A 21,204-nucleotide genomic window follows, 5' to 3' on the forward strand; every position below is an offset into this window, starting at 1 on the left:
ATGTCAATGGCTAGTGGTGCAATCCAAGTTTATTGGTCCAGACAAGGAGTTGGAACCAGTTCAGGGAATAGAACCGAAAACATTTTCAAGGAACAGAAACTGAACCAGGAGTGAAAGTGATCAATACTGTTCCAGAACAGAATTGTTATTTTAAAAGCATGGGAACAAGTTTATAACGTTATTTTACATTCCAGGCATTTTTTTCTAGTCCCACAAATGCAAAGTCCTCCCTCTGTCACTCAGAAACTTCTTCCAGTGTCTACCTGCAAAATCTTTACCAGTGTGTGTGTGTGTTTAGGCTACTGTAGCCCCTCCCCCTCCAAAGAATAGGATACTGTAGCCCCTCCCCCTCCAAAGCATAGGTTACTGTAGCCCCTCCCCCTCCAAAGCATAGGCTACTGTAGCCCTTCCCCCCTCCAAAGCATAGGTTACTGTAGCTCCTCCCTCCTCCAAAGCATAGGCTTCTGTACTGACGTTACCATAGGCTACTGTACAGACGCTACCCTAGGCTACTGTACTGATGCTACCCTAGGCTACTGTACTGATGCTACCCTAGGCTACTGTACTAATGCTACCCTAGGCTACTGTATTGACGTTACCATAGGATACTGTACTGACGTTACCATAGGCTACTGTACTGATGCTACCATAAGATACTGTACTGACGTTACAAGCATGATTCAGAAGATAGGGAGAGAGATTTAATTAGCTGGAGAATAATTAACTTTTACAGTACTAGTTAAGAATTCTATAGGCCTAGTTATCACGTTTTACATTGGATATGGTTACTACAAAAAGGAAACGTGTTTTTAATTCTGCTGCTGCTCTGCACACACAAGCTTGTTAGCTCAAAGGACATTCAAAGTTCCTCCATAGAAGCTCCTCTTCCTAGGTATAATTCTGTGGACCTAATTCAGATAACACGTCATAACAAGATGCCCAGCGCTTCAAACCTCCTCCTCAACCTTCTCTCGCCACCTGCAAAATTTCAGTCGCCATAGGCTACAGTTGCCTGTCCACCATGCATGTAAACAACTAGTTTGCATGCTCTATCCACACTGATTGACAAAGTAATCTACTAAACTAAACCGGTTCATATCTTTATTTTTCTGGACGTAACAGTGGAATGGAACAAAAAAAATAGTGTTTCTGTTCAGAACGAAAGGATTGGAAAATAATTTGGTTCCAAACCCTGATCCAGACTAAAGTAAAAAAAAAAGAATAATTGGGATTCAGCTTTACCTGATGTGAACTTAACCTTATACAATTACTGTAGTGCTCTCACATACATACTGAAGCTCTTCACTTTGTGGGCACAACTTAAGGCTACAACGACAGACAGACAGACAGACAGACAGACAGACAGACAGACAGACAGACAGACAGACAGACAGACAGACAGACAGACAGACAGACAGACAGACAGACAGACAGACAGACAGACAGACAGACAGACAGACAGACAGACAGACAGACAGACAGACAGACAGACAGACAGACAGACAGACAGACAGACAGACAGACAGACAGACAGACAGACAGACAGACAGACAGACAGACAGACAGACAGACAGACAGACAGACAGACAGACAGACAGACAGACAGACAGACAGACAGACAGACAGACAGACAGACAGACAGACAGACAGACAGACAGACAGACAGACAGACAGACAGACAGACAGACAGACAGACAGACAGACAGACAGACAGACAGACAGACAGACAGACAGACAGACAGACAGACAGACAGACAGACAGACAGACAGACAGGACAGACAGACAGACAGACAGACAGACAGACAGACAGACAGACAGACAGACAGACAGACAGACAGACAGACAGACAGACAGACAGACAGACAGACAGACAGACAGACAGACAGACAGACAGACAGACAGACAGACAGACAGACAGACAGACAGACAGACAGACAGACAGACAGACAGACAGACAGACAGACAGACAGACAGACAGACAGACAGACAGACAGACAGACAGACAGACAGACAGACAGACAGACAGACAGACAGACAGACAGACAGACAGACAGACAGACAGACAGACAGACAGACAGACAGACAGACAGACAGACAGACAGACAGACAGACAGACAGACAGACAGACAGACAGACAGACAGACAGACAGACAGACAGACAGACAGACAGACAGACAGACAGACAGACAGACAGACAGACAGACAGACAGACAGACAGACAGACAGACAGACAGACAGACAGACAGACAGACAGACAGACAGACAGACAGACAGACAGACAGACGACAGACAGACAGACAGACAGACAGACAGACAGACAGACAGACAGACAGACAGACAGACAGACAGACAGACAGACAGACAGACAGACAGACAGACAGACAGACAGACAGACAGACAGACAGACAGACAGACAGACAGACAGACAGACAGACAGACAGACAGACAGACAGACAGACAGACAGACAGACAGACAGACAGACAGACAGACAGACAGACAGACAGACAGACAGACAGACAGACAGACAGACAGACAGACAGACAGACAGACAGACAGACAGACAGACAGACAGACAGACAGACAGACAGACAGACAGACAGACAGACAGACAGACCTTTAAACCTGCAGGTCCTCTCAGACCAGGTTATCCCTGTAAGAAGAAATGAAAAATCTGAAATAGGAATAAAAACATGAATGCCTACTTATTGTTCAGAAATTCACTGCTGAAGAAAAACAGACCTGAAACCCTGGATATCCAGGTTGGCCTTCTCCCTGTGTTCCATCATCACCCTGAAGAGAGAATCAAGATAATATTGTGTATTCAGAATATTAGCCTCATGATAAATCAGATTACCTCTTCAATACAAACGTTCTGTTCTCCCATATCCCAGAAGTCACTCACCCTTTTCCCAATGGGCCCTGTATCTCCCGGTGCTCCTGGAGGCCCCCTGGGGCCCTTAACACCCTGGGGGGAGAGACCCTGGTCAAAACATGTATTGTAGTTTGCATGTGTTACCACGTGGTATAGCTGTGTCATCATTGAAATCATTAAATGACTGGCCATCGTACCGCAGGTCCATGAGAACCTGGCTCTCCTCTGTACCCATTGAGCCCAGACACTCCACTCAGACCCTTTCAGGGGGAAGAAATGAAGAGAGGGGGTGGGACAATGACTGGAGGTAAAACATCGACCTGTATTTAGCAATAGCCCATGAGCGAGCTAGCCTGTTCCCCGAGAAGGTGTTGGTGGAACCATATAAGAAAGAACACGTGATCACACAGAGTAATAGAGGACAGAGGGACACTCACCTGTGAACCCACGTCTCCAGCCGCCCTGACCCTGTGCTCCAGCAGAGCCTGGGTCACCCGTCTCCCCTTGACCACCTCTTATTCCTGTAGCACCTCTGTCCCCTCTCTCCCCCTACACCCTTAAGAGAGACAAATAGGAAGAGGGATGGAGAGCGAGAGCGAGACGGGAGAGAGAGAGAGAGAGAGAGAGAGAGAGAGAGAGAGAGAGAGAGGTCACCAGCTTGGATGTGAACAGCAATGTTCAGCTAAACAGCAACTTCCCATCGGTCAACAAGGCCATTTTACCATAATGTAAACATCAAATAAAGTGTTTACAAAAGCTAAACCAACTTTTTTGATTAATTATATACTATTGTGTTTTCTTTGACAGTGATACAACTATTTAATTCAGCCATTTAGTCAATGTAGAGCAAGGATCTTCAACTAGACTTCTTGAGCAGATTGTCGGGTGTTCGGAGCATAGTGACAAATGGACTGCAAATTGACCGCAAGAAGCTTTGCTTACATTTGTATTCAATCACATGTTTCTCTATTATGCGTGTGAATACTTGGGAACAGATTTCTTAAATTCCCTTGGAGCTGATTTCCTGGTGTCCAACAATAAAAAATAAAAAGATGTCACTTATTTTTTAGAAAACTTGGGGGGTCAAATAAAACCACCGCCGGGCCAAATTTGGCCCACTAGTTGGGGCACCCTGATGTTCAGTGATCTAGTAAGATATGTGTCTTCCTGTGTCAGATTATGTGGACAGTGTTCGTCCTGGTTCTGGTGTTGCATTGATTCTAGAACTAGCTGAGTTCCACACCTCTGTGCCTGGCACTCCAAACGGTCCAAAGTCCCCCTGTAAAACACAGAAAGGTGGACAGGTGCCTGACGTCAAATCAAATTTATTTATATCGCCCTTCTTACATCAGCTGATATCTCAAAGTGCTGTACAGAAACCCAGCCTAAAACCCCAAACAGCAAGCAATGCAGGTGTAGAAGCATGGTGGCTAGGAAAAACTCCCTAGAAAGGCCAAAACTGAGGAAGAAACCTAGAGAGGAACCAGGCTATGAGGGGTGGCCAGTCATCTTCTGGCTGTGCCGGGTGGAGATTATAACAGAACATGGCCAAGATGTTCAAATGTCATTGTCCAATCGTTATTCGTTACGACATAATTTTTCCATTCAACTATAAAAAAATACACCTATACATTTGGGCATTTATCACAACTGGCAGTTATCAGAATCTGCAACTTATTGACGATAGAGTTATTGAGGTGGTGTTGTTTTTACTTCGTCTCCTCGGTCACCCTTATTTTACAGACACAGATGAAACAATACAGCCACACAGAAAAGCTCTCCTGTGTGATAGATGGATGGATGATTGAATGATGAAATTATTGATTGATTAATTGATTGATTTGATTAGTTGATAAATCGATAAATTGATTGATTACCTTGGCTCCGTTGGCTCCAGACACTCCAGAAACCCCTAGCTCCCCAGGTGTTCCCATCTCTCCCTGTGGACAGGAAGGTAAAATAGACACTTAAAACCTGTTGAGGACAGGCGTTCCGCTAGCGGAATCAGATGACACTCCTAGGACATCATGTTACACAATACATGTATGTTTTGTTCAATAAAGTTCATATTTATATCCAAAAACAGCATTTTACATTGGTGCGTGATGTTCAGAAAATGTATTCCCACCAAAACGTCCGGTGAATGAGCACATCAATTTACAAAAATACTCATCATAAACGTTGACAAAATACATAAAAATTATTTAAAGAATTATAGATACACTACTCCTTGATGCAACCGCTGTGTCAGAGTTTAAAATAGCTTTACGGAGAAAGCACATTTTTCAATATTCTGAGTATATAGCTCGCCATCAAAGCAAGCTATACAGACACCCGCCAAGTTCTGGGGTCAACTAAACTCAGAATTAGTATCATAAATGTTCTCTTACCTTTGCTGATCTTCGTCAGAATGCACTCCCAGGACTGCTACTTCCACAAGAAATGTTCTTTTTGTTAGAAATAATCCATATTTATGTCCAAATACCTCCGTTTTGTTTGTGCGTTCAGATCACTATCCAAAGGCATAATGCGCGAGCGTAATTCGAGACACGAAAAGTCAAAATGTTCCATTACCGTTCGTAGAAACATGTCAAACGTTGTTTACAATCAATCTTTAGGGTATTTTTAACATAAAAATGCGATAATATTCCAACCGGACAATAGCGTATTCATTCCAGGAGAAAAAGAAGGAACGGCGCACTCGCGGCTTCGCGCATCACCAAGCCCTTTGTCCTCAGGCAGTCCACTCATTGACTGAGCTACTATTCTCTGCCCAGTAACAGGAGAAGAATGAAAAAACTTTCTAAAGGCTGTTGACAGCCAATGGAAGCCTTAGGAAGTGCAACATGACCCCACAGACATTGTAGTTTCGATAGGGATTCAAAAGAAGAACTACAATTCTCAGATTTCCCACTTCCGGGTTGGATTTTTCTCAGGTTTTTGCCTGCCATATGAGTTCTGTTATACTCACAGACATCATTCAAACAGTTTTAGAAACCTCAGAGTGTTTTCTATCCAAATCTACTAATAATATGCATATTCTAGTTTCTGGGCCCGAGTAGTAGGCAGTTTAATTTGGGTACACTTTTCATCCGGCCGTGAAAATACTGCCCCCTATACCTTAACAGGTTTTAAGTCACTCACACGTTAAATGCAGAACAGACAATTAAGGTGCTGGGTATGACAGAGTTACCTTTTGTCCAGGAAATCCATAAGATCCTGCATCTCCTTTCTGTCCCAGAGGACCTGGCTCCCCCTATCAGAGGAAACAGTCATTACCAACATCAACCAGTCTGAACATGAATACTTCAGATATAACTAACAGCATTCATGTCACGCCCTGACCATAGAAATATGTTATTTTCTATGGTAGAGTAGGTCAGGACGTGACAGTTTTTTTTTCTAGTTTAGATTTTCTATGTTGTTATGTTCTAGTTTTTGTATTTCTATGTTGGGTTTTGTTTGGGATGATCTCCAATTAGAGGCAGCTGGTCATCGTTGTCTCTAATTGGAGATCATACTTAAGTAGGTGTTTTTCCCACCTGCGTTTGTGGGAGATTGGTTTTGAGTTAGTGTATGTTTCTACTCTGCGTCATGGTTTGTTGTTTTTGTTCGTTCAGTTTATTGTGTATGTATTGCATAGTTTCACAGTGAAAATAAAATGTGGAACAACACACACGCTGCACTTTGGTCCGCTCCTTCCTCCGACATCCGTGACAATTTATCTACTATTTATCTAGTATTATTCTATCCACGTGGGAGACTGGTAAAGACTCCCAAAAGACCCCAAACAAATAAACTCCCACTCATACCCCAATCAGACATAAACAAACAAAATGGTTGTTCTTATCCGCCTGGCTAATTACCCCAACCATGGCACTCAAAATAACCCTGTCTCATCTTCTGATTTTGTTTGAATTGAATTGCTTTCAACCGCAGAATGAAGCACACCTGTTTTAACAGCATAAAGGGAATGACTATAAAGACTGCTGAGGACAGAGTTATGGGAATAATGTGTAGTATTGTAACTCCCTGTTTGCAGTACATGTCAGTCTACTGACTGGCTCTGGCTCCTAGAGCGCTATTGGCTGCCAAGTGGTTCTTGGCTTTGGGGAGAAAATTCTGGGAAATGATGACCGCTTGGTGTAACGCTCACAGAGTTTCAGTTACTAGTCTAGGAGGTCATGAATACAGTAAGCCGTGGTGTGTTTGGGTGCATGTGGTGCGTGTAGTGTGTGTGTGGGTTCGTGTGGTGAGTGTGTGGGTACGTGCACATGGGACGGAGTAGATGGTATTTTTTAAAGGGGGAGTGTGGAAGTGGGACTAAGGAAGGGCCGGTGGTGATGAGACTGGAAAGACTGAAGAAAAGGAAAAGCAATAGGAAACGAGACAAGCAAAGTGTGATGACTTTGACTCTGGTTACGTGACCTTGCATCACTCCTACTGACTTACCTCTGCCCCCTCGTCTCCTTTACAACCAGGCAGCCCCATAACCCCAGGGTCCCCCTACAGAGAGAGAAAGAGAGAGGGCGACGTGGGAGTTTACTGCACATTTCAAGGAATACACACTGAGGACCCACTGAAGGTTTCCAGAGAAACAGAACTCTCTAATGTACTTTGTAATCGGGGCCTACTACACAGTTATCTGCTCTGAAAAACATCTGCTCTGGTCTGAGAAACATGTCAAGGGATTCAGGACCCGGTGTGGGGGTGGAGGTGGGGGTGGGGACTGTCTTCATGCTAAATCTTCAATTTAATTAATTTTTTAAAATAATTTTTTTATTATTTGACTTTATTTATTCATATATATATATATATATATATATATATATATATATATGTATATATATATTTTTTTAAATATATATATTTTTTTTTATTGCATAAAAACCAGTGTACAGACAAAAAGTATAGAAACAGACAATGATAACATATGCTAGGGAGTACAACAAATGACAGATTATACAAAGACCTTAGAGGATGCACACATATTGAGTGTTTTAACAGCTTTCTTAATAGAAGAATGTAGAATGGTCTTAATGTACTGCTCAAATTCCTTATAGAAAACACAGAAGAGTTTTTTTTTATTAGTGAATTTACATTTATGAATATGACATATTTCCATTAGCGCAATTTGATTTATGAAGTAAAATTGTTTTTCTTTATCCTTTTCATAGTTAAGGAACTTCCCGCCAAATCTCCCAGGGGGATTCTAAAGGGATGTGACAATGACACTTTAGTGCTAAACATTTAGTCTATAAAACACCTATATGATTCATCTGGCTCATATCAACCATACAGCACCTGGATCGGTTTTAAGATCATTTTTCTTGGCACCCTGTTATTCTCCATATAGTGCCTCACGGGGATGGACAAAAGTATTGCTCTCTACTGTATAATAGATCCAGAGCCCATGGAAGAAGGTACAGGTGTTACATAACACCAACAGCCTTCAGCATTGGCTGAGCCAACATTCATCTGTATTTAATTCTCATCTTGTTTTCGTCTCAACCCCTCTAATAATTCTGGAATATGGGTGTATATAAAGGGAGACCTGTGAGGGCGAAGCCTGCATCCCTGTTTAATTGGTCACTCACACTTAACGAGGCCTTGATAGCCTTGTTTTTCTGTTTGTAAGTTTACAGAGCGATACCCTTGTTAAACATTTAATAATGCCTGGGGCTGTGTGTTGAGGAAGAGGTAGAAAACAAACAAACCACAAGGCCGTCTTTCCCGTCCACTCCATCCACTCCTTTCTCACCCTAGAAACACATGGATCACATGACTTCATTCCCACCACTGCAATTGTTTGAATTGGTGAGTATGTGACAATGTGCATGACTGAATGGATACATGAATGAATGAATGAATGAATGAATGAATGAATGAATGAATGAATGAATGATGCATAAGATCAACAACATACCTTTTGTCCAGATGGTCCTCTTGGACCCTGTAGGGCAAAATAACGTTTGAACATTTTGACAGCTGAGTCTATGGCTGTTGGATGATTTGATGTGATGTATTCTTTGTTTACATTATATACTTATGTACTACAGGGTTTATAAACACTATTATAATCACTATTATTCTCCACAAGATGGATGAGAGCTTACTCTGTCACCAGTAGGACCATGGTCACCCTGTAGAGAAAGAGAGTGAAGAACATCAGAGTTTAGCTTCTAAGCACTTAATACGGATCCGGACTTGTAAAATCCTGGTGTTGGAAACACTGGGAACATATGGCATATTTCAATACAGTTAAGTGAATGCTCATGGATCATTGCATTAGCTAACCTCGTACAGCCAGACAAGTATGTCTCTAAATATTGCATTTACACCATAGCTGTAAATTCTGCCAGGCAAGGTTACATAATAGCTAACCAGCATGTGTTATGAATAATCTAAAACATTCAAAGTGGTATATATTTTTATTTTAGATAAATAATCACTCAGACCTTCTCTCCTCTGTGTCCTTGGGGTCCCTGGTCACCTGCAGTCCCTTGGGTGACAAAGATATGATCCACATGTGATCCAGATATGATCCACATTGCCTGTAGCCATCATCTGTAGCATCAAACAGGCTACAAAGCATAATGTATTCACAGTCTACAGTCAGCAGACAGACAAGCTCATGTTCTGTAATGTGTCATATACTACCTTTGCTCCCAAACTTCCCGGTCTCCCGGCAACCCCCTGACGTCCTGGAGTTCCCTGAAAAAAAGAATCATATCTATTTCTCATTGTCATCAGTCAACCTCTTCCAGTGTTAGTCATTGTGAAGCAGAGTCTGAGTGAAGCCGTTTGTATAAACTGTGTTAAGCTACAGGAAGCTTCTATCCCCAAGCAATACGACTGAAATAGCTAACAAAATAGCTACATGGACTATCTGAGTTAACCTTGTATCTTTATTGACCTTTTATTTTTATTTGTTCACTGTTTCTGTTCACACTCACAGGGCCCTACACACACACACACACACACACACACACACCACACACACACACACATCTGCTCACTCAGACATAATATGCACATTCATATTGACTCTACACACAAGCACAGCCACTCACATACAAGCTGCTGCTACTCTGTTTATCTTATATCCTGTTGCCTAGTCACCTTACCCTTATATATATACCCTTATATATATATATATATATATATATATATATATATACCTCCATCCCTCCAATGTTCCTGCACATTGTAAATATGGTATTGGAACTGACCCTGTATATAGTATGCTTACTTACTTATTGTTAGGTTTTGAGTTTGCAAGAAAGGCATTTCACTGTACTTGTGCATGTGACATTACACCCTTTGGCCCATAATTCCCATTGAGACAGAGAAGAAAGTCTTGGACTTGCCAGACTGCCAGAAGTTGTGCACAGAACACGGTACTGTACAATAGAATCAATCAAACTAAGCCTTTTTCAGTTCCACTACCTCCTCGTCTCCTTAATGCATTTCTTGGCTGGAACACACAAGAGCTGTGTTGACTAGCAGTGGGCTAGGCAGGCCATCTGGACGCCATGATTAGATCTGACTCAGAGAAGGTCAGAGTCATTAGTCCCCATCAGGTAAACAGGGGCCTGGGGGCACGCCCTGGAGAACACTCAGATCACACATAGAAATGTCTGTTATAGAGCAGACATGATTCCCTATTCCACATGACATAGAAGCATGGCTTTTCTATGTAATATATTTCTATCTCAATGTTCCATAACGCTGCACCCCCATGGAATACTGTCCTGGTAAAGCAAAGATTGTCATCTTATTAACATTCCATTGGGTATTGGTGCAAAGCCACTCCCGTCCTTATAACCTTTGGTTTGAATCCAGACCACAGCAGGGGCAGCTCTGGATCCTCAGTAGGCAAGATACTACTGAATCAAGCCTCAGTCTTTCCCTTACTCTCGCTCTCATCTCTCTGATACACAGTCATGCATTCCTCCATCACACACACTCTCTTTTCTCTTTCTCACATGTGCATTAGCGAGTGAAACACGTCTCTTTGCCCTGATAGTAAAAGCACATGCCATGCGATCTTATTCTGGCACGGAAAACATCCCATGATACTGTAGACGACTGGCTTAAACCCTTGACCTCCACAGGTTGAATCTCATGTTTATGGATAAGCCAGTCTACTCCATCTTCTCTTTTTTTCAATCAATCTGGTTTCAAACCAGTATCAGTACTTTCTGTTTCACTCATTCTGTCACTGTCCTGATATTGACCTTGTAATACTGTGTGATTATAAATGTCTGGCATATTTATAGTAATGTGTTTCATGTGCTTTTCAGTGTGCACAAACGCACACACTCACTCACACACACACACTCACGCACCACACCACACACACACACACGTGTTAACATTGTGAATCCTTACTGTATATGAACTGCAGTACGTGAGCCAAATCACCAGGGTTTGATTAATGTTCCTCAGGCCCCCTTCTCCACCCCCCACGCTTACTTATCCCTTACTTAGTCACTGAGCTAAGCAAACCATCAGTAATTTGAGGCAAGTATAAGTATATCTAAGAATGCAGTGATGGGCATTTTCAATATTTTCACCAATAGCTAAGGTGGGCGATTGATAGCCTAGCGGTTAAGAGCGTTGGGCCAGTAACTGAAAGGTTGCTGGTTTGAATCTGTCAATGTGCCCTTGAGCAAGGCACTCAACCCTAATTGCCCCTGTAAGCCGCTCTGGATACGAGCGTCTGGTAAATGTAAATGTGGTGTTTTAACTAAAAGGAAAATAGAGAGCACCCTACCGCGCCCCCTCCTGCACCAGCAGGGCCTTGAGATCCCAGGGGAGCCTGTGAAACAAAGAACACTGATGAGAAAGACTTCTGACTCCACTGGACCCCATATTAAGACTGTACTGAGATCAGATTAATCAAGACAAACAGTCTGTAATTAACCTGTTGGGGCTCGGGGGCAGTATTGAGACATTTTGAAAAAAATATGTGCCCATTTTTAACTGCCTCCTACACCAACTCAGAAGCTAGGATATGCATATTATTAACACATTCGGATAGAAAACACTCTGAATTTTCTAAAACAGTTTGAATGGTGTCTGTAAGTATAACAAAACTCATATTGCAGGCAAAAACCTGTGAAAAATAGATTAAAAAAAAAATGTGAATTTTGTGACTGTACTATTTAGTGTCATTGTTTTATAGATACCATAGTGAGAAAGGATTCATTTCGCAACACCTACGGCTTCCACTAGATGTCAACGATCTTTATAAAGTTGTTTGAAGCGTCTATGATAAACAGAGAGCAAATTAGAATCCAAGGAAGTTGACATGTCATCACTTCATTTTTTTGCGCCTGCGCATAAATCTGAGAAACGTGAGTTTGTCATCATTTTTTATCTAGACATAGGATAGGTTGTGTGAAAATATTACTGATGTTTAACGTTAAAAATGGACCAAAAGATTAATGCTAAACAACATTTGACATGTTTGAACGAACATAAATAGATTATTTACTAGGTTTTTTTAGCTTTTCGGCGTGATTTTACCAGCCCCCCACCACGTTTTGTGGGAGCATAATGAACGCTAAGTACTTGGTGTTATTTGGACATAAATTATGAACTTTGTCAAAAGAAACCACATTTGTTCCGGACCTGGGATGCCTTCCGGACCTGGGATGCCTGTCTTCTGATGGAGATAGGTTGAAAAATGACGACAATGTGATCAGGCTTACCTTGCACTCGAACGAACAGCACTGAAAAAGAACAATAAACATAAATCAACCCCAGTTATAATCACTGTTCATAAATGAGATCACAAACAACAATCACACTGTATTGGTCGGGAACTATCAAATCAAATCAAATTTTATTGGTAACATACACATATTTATCAGATGTTGTAGCGAAATGCTTGTATCAAAAAGACTGAAGAAAAACTCACCACAGATTCAGAATCCTTGTACTACAGATCCATAAAAGAAGAGACAGACAATTGATTAGAATAGTCTGTTTGGGAAACAAAAAAAATGGCCTTCAGTAAATGACATTTAGGTACAGGGCCTTGGTTTAAAAATGGCCGCTTGTATGATGGTAACTATGTGACGATGGTGTACTCACCATGGTAGATACTATGGAGCTGATGGTGTTCCTAACAACCTGCGGGTCCTCACTAGTAGCAGACATGTTATGGGTGTGTTGTACATCTGTTGCTATGGAACCAAGTCTGTTGTCCTGCAGAGAGAGAGAGGAGAGAGGCAGGGGGGCACCTTAGAGACAGAGACAGAAATACTGAAAAACTACCTCAAACATTCTCTGTGTGTGTGTGTAAAAAAAAGCTGTTTTAATTATTTGTATAATGGGCCCAATGGGACTCCCAATCACGGCCAGATGTGATACAGCCTGGATTTTGGCATACCCACACATTCTTGAGGTGCAAGAGAAGAATGCAAAGACTACATATAAATATATAATATATAAAATACAGTGGGATCCTTGATTTAAAAAACTCAGACTGTCAGACTACAGCCAATCCAGTTTGTTTGGGCAGTATTTGTTATTGTATTTCCATGGCCACTACAGAGGGCAAAGTTCTCTGTCTACAACCTGGAACTTCTAGCCAGAGCTCTATTCCCTCTTGATTACCAGGTGATGCGGAGTGATTGCCACGCTGAAGATTTTAATGTCCATGGCTCTGGCCTCAGACACGGTGTATGCCACCCCGCCACACGGCTCCTTATAGCCGTCCAGCGGGTGGCCATCTGTCACCACCACCATGTACTTGTTGCCATGGAGAGGAGAGCTGTGGGTTGAAGAAAGAGATACAACAAAGCAGAACGTGTGAGTCAAACGGGATCCTTTGCTGTATAATTGTGGAGCAGAATTTATTTTGTCAGAAGCTTTGTGGAGGAACTCCATCTCCCTAGTAGAGGTTTGAATGTCTATGTGTTCACCCTGAAAGGATGCAGGAAATGTGCTTTTAACTTGCCCCTGACAAAACGCTGAACTCTGTTCCAAGGTGGAAATAACAAAGCATTTTCCTAAAGGCACTATAGAAGTGAAGGAGGAAAGTATTACACAATATCAAAGTATCATGCACGGTATATTGGGATAAAATGCATGTGCTGTAAGACACTCTCTCACACACGTCATATCTGAGATGGATACATGCATGCAGACAGACAGACTAACTAACTAACTGACTGACTGATCGATTGACTGGTACTAACTACTCAATCAACCAATCTGTCACGCCCTGATCAGTTTCACCTGTCCTTGTGATTGTCTCCACCCCCCCCAGGTGTCGCTTATTTTCTCCAGTGTATTTATCCCTGTGTTTCCTGTCTCTCTGTGCTAGTTCGTCTTGTCTGTTTCAAGTCAACCAGCGTGTTTTTCCCATGATCCTGCTTTTGCTATTCTCTTTTGCAAGTCCTCCCGGTTTTGACGCTTACCTGTTTTCTTTACTCCGTAACCGCCTACCCTGACCTTGAGCCTAACTGCAACTCTGTACCTCCTGGACTCTGATCTGGTTTTGACCTTTTACCTATCCTCGACCATTCTCTTGCCTACCCTTTTTGGAACTAATAAATATCAAATACTCAAACCATCTGCCTCTGGGTCTGGCCCTGAGCCCTTATACAATCGATGGACTCACCCTGTCATCAGCTGCCCAGTTGCTACGGAGATGGCACAGTCGGTGTGGGTTCCCTTGCCGATGTAGCGGATGTCCTGTATGGCTCTCTTCAGCTGAGCTCTTCCTTGGGCCTCCTTGGTGCTGGTCAGCTCCCTCATCACCTTTACCTCATCACTGTAGTGCAGCACTCCCACACTCCACGTCAGGTTACGCTCACAGCGGTAGTATCTAGATGAGTACAGGCAGAGCTATGTCACAATGGCACACAAAGTGTGACACAAAGCGAGTTACCTCTGATCTACATGCACTACAGGGACAATTCCCCTAAATCACCAGCATTTAATTTACTGTCTGCAGATCAGAAGGCAGGGAGTTCGTTCATAGGAATGATGTATTGATTCCCAGAGGGGAGAAAGTGGTACTAAAACCTGATAGAACAAATCTATTACAAGTGTGCCGTCTTGCCAAGCCCCAAGCACATTTACATTTTTTTACATTTTAGTCATTTAGCAGACGCTCTTATCCAGAGCGACTTACAGTAGTGAATGCATACATTTCAATTCATTTCATACATTTTTTTTTCCATACTGGCCCCACGTGTTTTTTCCGTACTGGCCCGCCCGTGTGACCCATCGTCCTCCTGCTATTTTCTCCAGTACTATAATCTACTATATTGGCTGTTTTGCAAAGAAGTTGTGCTGAGTCAGACACATTAGTGGATACACCATGATCTTTGGCAAACGGCATACTTGGCATACTTGGACTCAGTGCAAACATTTATCGTTCCTTTATAAACATTGAGCTGATGGTATTTTATTGTACAACAATGTCTTGAATTACAGGGCTTCTCCAAAACATGGGCCCCAATTCAATAAATGTCAGATAATGACAAACCTCACTGTGCGCCTGCATGACTGTAACGAGGGTCGTATAAAGGGGACCAAGGCGCGGCATGTAGAGTGCTCATATTTACTTTAATGATAACACTTAAACAAAAACAACAAAACGACAGCCAACAGTTCCGCCAGATGATACTCACAAAACAACTACCCACAAAACCCCATAGACAAACCCCAACTAAAATATGATCTCCAATTAGAGACAACACGAACCAGCTGCCTCTAATTGGAGATCATCCAAAACTCAACCTAGAAATAGAAAAACAACAAAACATAGAAACAAAAAACAGACTGCCCACCCATATCACACCCTGACCTAACTAACCAGAGAAAAAACAGCTCTCATAGGTCAGAGCGTGACAATGACTAAAAGTATTGTTCTCTTATATGTGTAATTCTTATCACGTGAAGATGTCATTCATCAGGTCCTCCCAACTTCAGGAGGACAACTCCTTAGTGTAAGGTGAGACTTCATTAGATTGAGATAAGATATCAACCTTTCAGTCAGGAATGCAGGTCAGTGCCCCAAAGGTAAACCCCAAACCTTTTCTGGGCGAATGATTCGGAATGGCTGCACTGAACAAACACGCACAGTCACTCATCACACTGGCTGCCTGTCTGAGCTTGTTAGTTATTAACGCACTCACACACACAGGCATTCAGTGATGAAACATATCGGTATGGGCCACAGAAAACACAGCTCAAATATTTTAACCGTAATAGTTGCACTGTTTCCAAATAGTGGGATGGCAAAAGCAAGTCTATTACGATTTATAATAGATAAGTTGCAGCATCTGTATAAATACCACTGGTCTTAGCAAAAGCCCAATGCGTTTTGTAGTTTAACAAGATGAGCTGTCTTTACTGGTACAATATGACTGTATTTTTTAATAATGATCACAGAGAGTAGTTTAAGAAATGAAACAGGAGGTATGCCAATGGAAGCCTCTGTAGGAGGATTGATATTGTTTGGTCTGTGTTACAGTCTGTGGGGTGAATAAACGGCCAGGTGCGAGTTTCCCAGAAGCCTTGTCGCTAACGTGACACTTGATTTCTCTTGGCAAGCTCGCCATAATCATTACTACGTAGCATTAATTACCGTTTAGTTGCCAAATGTCATGAATTGAAGTAAGGGACCTGAAAGCACCCATTGTTAACCACATAAGTTCTTGATGAATACCAGTCATGTAGCTAAAACTGTCAGTATGGAGGTGATACACACCTAGTGTTGAGCTGGTCCACAAAGTCCAGGGCAAACTGCTTGATCTGATCAACAAAGGAGCCGTAGGGCTTGGCTCTCAGCGCCACACTCTCTGAGGTGTCCAGAACAATGTACACATCTGCTGGGCAGTCTGGGGAAATAGGAAGGGGAGGATAATGTTAGATTTGACATGGCATAAAACATTTTTACAAAATATTTAAAAAACGGTGATACTGTGTTCAATATAGTTTTTATTAAATTTTTTCTGGATACTGAAACAGGCTTTTTTTTCATTAAACTGACTGTTCTGGTTAAATTCAACTTCAGTACAGTTTTCAACACATATGATGAAAATGTACTCTGTCTTAGTCATTTACAAAAAGAAAGGAACTATGAAAAAAAATCCATGAACAGACATTATGTGGAATTCCCACTGGTAAGCTCAATTCCCAAGAATTTCTGAAGAACTGATTCTTTATAGCCAACTAAGCCAAGGATCATTTTCAAATGGGATGAAAGTGAAAGTCCCCCAGTAAAATATTACTTGAGTAAAAGTCTAAAAGTATCTGGTTTTAAATGTACTTAATTAAGTACAGTGTGGAAAACATACTCATTGTCATACTAGAGTAAAAGTAAAAAGTAAATGCTATACATCAAATTCCTTATATTAAGCAAGCCAGACGGAACAATTGTATTTTTTTAAATGTACGGCTAGTCAGGGGCACACTCCAACACTCAGACATGAATGACAAAGGCAGTACTTGTGTTTAGTGAGTCCACCAGATCAGAGGCAGTAGGGATGACAACGCATTATATTGATACAGTATGTGCGTGAATTGGATATTGCTGTCCTGGCTGAACATTTGAAATGTAATGAGTACTTTTGGGTGTCAGGGATAATTTATGGGAGTAGAATTTACATATTTTCTTTAGGAATGTAGTGGAGTAAAAGTAAAAGTAGTCAATAAAAGAATATATAGATACAGAAGAAAAAAAACTACTTAAGTAGGACTTTAAAGTATTTTTTACATAATTACTTTACACCACTGGTCGTTGCTATAACAACGAGCATAGAATTCTTTCTGAACACAAATCCAATTTGGTCACAGTGTTTGGAGAGTCAGTTTTCCAGAATGGATAAAAAAAAATAATGGAGCATTAAGCCCTGCAGTGTGAACAAAGCTTTAGCCCTATACAGACATAGAGAGAAATGGCTGGTTCAATCCAAAGATGTCTTATTACACAGGTACTCCATATATCAACATGTTGTAGTAGAGAGATTACATGCAACTTCCTATTTAACGACTGCTCAGAGGATATTGACTGACAACAAGATTTACTGACCTCCCTCTGTTTTCTATTACAGGGGTTGAGCACATTTGGGTTTGGTTAATCAATTTGGCCACTTTCCAAAATCATATATCATCTCCAGCACGAAACAACTTGTCACGTCCTGTTGGGTCAGGACGTGGCAGAAGGGAGTGTGTGTTTTTTATTGTTTAATTGATTTTGGCCGTGTGACTTCCAATCAAGCACAGCTGTAGAGGGTTGTGGTTGATTGGGAGTCACACATAAGTTGCCTACGTTTCCTTTGTGTTTCGTGGGTAATTGTGCTTGTCATTGTGGTTGCACCTGACAGGACTGTGTTGGCTGTCAGTTTTGTTGTTTTTGTGAATTGCATAGTGTTCGTTGAATTAAATATGACGAACCCTAACTCCGCCGCATTTTGGTCCACTTCTTCCTCAGACAGCCGTTACAGAATTACCAACCAAACCAGGACCAAGCAGCGGAAGAGGAAGGAGCAGCAGGAGTACAGCGTGATGGACCAATGGACTTGGGAACAGATCCTGGACGGAGAGGGACCATGGACTCAGGCTGGGGATTATCGCCTCCCGCAGTGGGAGATTGAAGCGGCGAGAGCGGAGAGGCGCTATTACGAGGAGAGAGAGCGCAACGAGTGCGAGAGGCAGCCCCAATAAAAAAAAATGGGGGGGGGGGGCACACGGGACAGTCGGTGGAGCTGAGGTCGGAACCAGAGCCAGTCGGGATGACATTGGAGGTGAGCGAGGGATATGAGGCAGAGACTGTGACGGGGTTAATGGGGAAATTAGGAGAGAGAGAGATGAGAGAGCTGCTAGTGTGGTGCATAAAGTACGGCATTCGCCCTAATGAGCGTGTCGTGGGAATGTCACCTGAGGCAGCTCTCCATACTCGTCCTGAGGTGCGTGCTGGTTGTCTGGTAAAGACTGTGCCTGCGCCCAGAAACAGGCCTCCTGCATGTCTTCCCAGCCCTGCACGTCCTGTGCCTACGCCCAGAACCAGGCCTCCTGCATGTCTTCCCATCCTGGTCAAGCCCGTGCCTCCTCCACGGACCAGTCCTCCAGTGGGTCTCCCTATCTTGGTCAAGCCCGTGCCTCCTCCACGGACCAGTCCTCCAGTGGGTCTCCCTATCCTGGTCAAGCCCGTGTCTCCTCCACGGACCAGTCCTCCAGTGGGTCTCCCTATCCTGGTCAAGCCCGTGTCTCCTCCACGGACCAGTCCTCCAGTGGGTCTCTCCACCCTGGTCCCTCCTGTGCCACCTCCTCAAACCAGGCCTCCAGCGGGTCTTCCCAGACTGGTGAGTCCAGGGCCTGCGCCATGTCCCCCCAGCCTGGTGAATCCTGAGCCGGAGCTGCCAGAGTGGCCAGACTGCCCGGAGCTGCCAGACTGCCCGGAGCTGCCAGAGTGGCCAGACTGCCCTCCGGCCCAGCCCGAGGGGCCCTCCGGCCCTCCGGCCCAGCCCGAGGGGCCCGAGTGGTCTGTCTGCCAGGGTCAGCCCGAGTGGCCCGTCTGCCCGGCGCAGCTATCAGCGCCACCAAAGTGGGCGACACCGAAGGTGGAGCGAGGTCCACGTCCTGCACCTGAGCCACCTCCAGGATAGGTGGGTTGGGGAGGGAGGGTGTAGCACAGTGTCGTCGGTGACGGCAGCCACCCTCCCTTCCCTCCCTTATTGTTTAGGGGTTATTTTTTGTTGGGGTATTGGGTATTTTCTTGTGTGTTCTTTTTTTAGGTGCATCCCGGGGTCTGCACCTTCAGGGGGGGGGGGGGTACTGTCACGTCCTGACCAGTAGAGGGTGTAGTTGGGTCAGGACGTGGCAGAAGGGAGTGTGTGTTTTTTATTGTTTCATTGATTTTGGCCATGTGACTTTCAATCAAAGCACAGCTGTAGAGGGTTGTGGTTGATTGGGAGTCACACATAAGTTGCCTACGTTTCCTTTGTGTTTCGTGGGTAATTGTGCTTGTCATTGTGGTTGCACCTGACAGGACTGTGTTGGCTGTCAGTTTTGTTGTTTTTGTACATTGCATAGTGTTCGTGTAATTAAATATGACGAACCCTAACTCCGCCGCATTTTGGTCCACTTCTTCCTCAGACAGCTTTTACACAACTGTCTATTCTGAAAGTATTCAGATCCCTTGATTTTGTTACATTACAGCCTTATTCTAAAATGTATTGAATACATTTTTTTCCCTCAACAATCTCCACACAGTACAAAGTGAAAACAGTTTTTTGACATTTTTGCAAATGTATAAAAGATAGAAAACTGAAATACCTTATTTACATACGTATTCAGACCCTTTACTATGAGACTTGCAAAAATGGGGAGAAGGGCCTTGGTCAGGGAGGTGACAATGAACCCGATGGTCAATCTGAAAGAGCTCCAGATTTCCTCCTTGGAGATGGGAGAACCTTCCAGAAGGACAACTAACTCTGCAGCACTCCACCAATTAGGCCTTTATGGTAGAGTGGCCAGCCAGCCCACTTGGAGTTTGCCAAAAGGAACCTAAAGACTCTCAGACCATGAGAAACAAGATTCTCTGGTCTAATGAATCCAAGATTGAACTCTGTGGCCTGAATACCAAACTTCACGTCTGGAGGAAACCTGGCACCATCCCTACGGTGAAGAATGGTGGTGGTAGCATCATACTGTGGGGATATTTTTCAGTGGCAGGGACTGTGAGACTAGTCAAGATCGAGGGAAAGATGAACGGAGCAAAGTACAGAGAGCTCCTTGGTGAAAACCTGCTCCAGAGCGCTCAGGAGCTCAGACTGCGGTGAAGGTTCACCTTCCAACAGGACAACGACCCTAAGCACACAGCCAAGACAACGCAAGAGTGGCTTCGGGACAAGTCTCTGAATATCCTTGAGTGGCCCAGCCAGAGCCCGGACTTGAACCCGATCGAACATCACTGGAGAGACCTGAAAATAGCTGTGCAGCGACACTCCCCATCCAACCTGACAGAGCTTGAGAAGATCTGCAGAGAACAATGGGAGAAACTCCCCAAATACAGGTGTGCCAAGTTTGTAGAGTTATACCCAAGAAGACTCGAGGCTGTAATCGCTGCGAAAGGTGCTTCAACAAAGTACTGAGTAAAGGGTCTGAATACTTATGTAAATGTGATATTTCTGTTTTTTTATTTGCAAACATTTCTAAAAACCTGTCTTTGCTTTGTCATTATGGGGTATTGTGTGTAGATTGGTGAGTTAAAAAATAATTTCATACATTTTAGTACAAGGCTGTAACGTAACAAAATTTTGAAACAAAGGGGTTTTAATACTTTCCGAATGCACTGTA

At 43.2% G+C, this 21,204-nt stretch overlaps 1 protein-coding gene across 6 annotated transcripts in view; it reads right to left on the reverse strand.

The window, feature by feature from the left end:
- Nucleotides 1-21,204, reverse strand: part of LOC106574332 (collagen alpha-1(VI) chain) — a 44,410-nt gene that overhangs the window by 21,436 nt on the left and 1,770 nt on the right. For 4 of the 6 annotated variants that reach the window (XM_082975647.1, XM_082975646.1, XM_082975645.1 and 1 more), the window contains exons 3-23: nucleotides 16,613-16,742; nucleotides 14,513-14,719; nucleotides 13,504-13,660; nucleotides 12,979-13,092; nucleotides 12,803-12,823; nucleotides 12,594-12,614; nucleotides 11,654-11,698; nucleotides 9,535-9,588; nucleotides 9,333-9,376; nucleotides 8,991-9,017; nucleotides 8,801-8,827; nucleotides 8,592-8,636; nucleotides 7,327-7,380; nucleotides 6,068-6,130; nucleotides 4,752-4,814; nucleotides 4,118-4,153; nucleotides 3,312-3,430; nucleotides 3,072-3,134; nucleotides 2,905-2,967; nucleotides 2,742-2,792; nucleotides 2,617-2,652 (exon numbers count right to left, since the gene is read on the reverse strand). In XM_082975647.1, coding sequence (XP_082831773.1) covers nucleotides 4,787-4,814; nucleotides 6,068-6,130; nucleotides 7,327-7,380; nucleotides 8,592-8,636; nucleotides 8,801-8,827; nucleotides 8,991-9,017; nucleotides 9,333-9,376; nucleotides 9,535-9,588; nucleotides 11,654-11,698; nucleotides 12,594-12,614; nucleotides 12,803-12,823; nucleotides 12,979-13,092; nucleotides 13,504-13,660; nucleotides 14,513-14,719; nucleotides 16,613-16,742 — 1,037 coding nt within the window. In that variant the 3' untranslated portion in view covers nucleotides 2,617-2,652; nucleotides 2,742-2,792; nucleotides 2,905-2,967; ... (2 more) ...; nucleotides 4,118-4,153; nucleotides 4,752-4,786. The remainder of the gene's footprint in view (nucleotides 1-2,616; nucleotides 2,653-2,741; nucleotides 2,793-2,904; nucleotides 2,968-3,071; nucleotides 3,135-3,311; nucleotides 3,431-4,117; nucleotides 4,154-4,751; nucleotides 4,815-6,067; nucleotides 6,131-7,326; nucleotides 7,381-8,591; nucleotides 8,637-8,800; nucleotides 8,828-8,990; nucleotides 9,018-9,332; nucleotides 9,377-9,534; nucleotides 9,589-11,653; nucleotides 11,699-12,593; nucleotides 12,615-12,802; nucleotides 12,824-12,978; nucleotides 13,093-13,503; nucleotides 13,661-14,512; nucleotides 14,720-16,612; nucleotides 16,743-21,204) is intronic. The other 2 variants (XM_082975644.1, XM_082975648.1) reach the window with 2 other exon arrangements.

The sequence above is a fragment of the Salmo salar genome, chromosome 05 (genome assembly GCF_965601325.2).
Source record: "Salmo salar chromosome 05, fSalSal1, whole genome shotgun sequence".
NCBI lineage: Eukaryota > Metazoa > Chordata > Actinopteri > Salmoniformes > Salmonidae > Salmo > Salmo salar.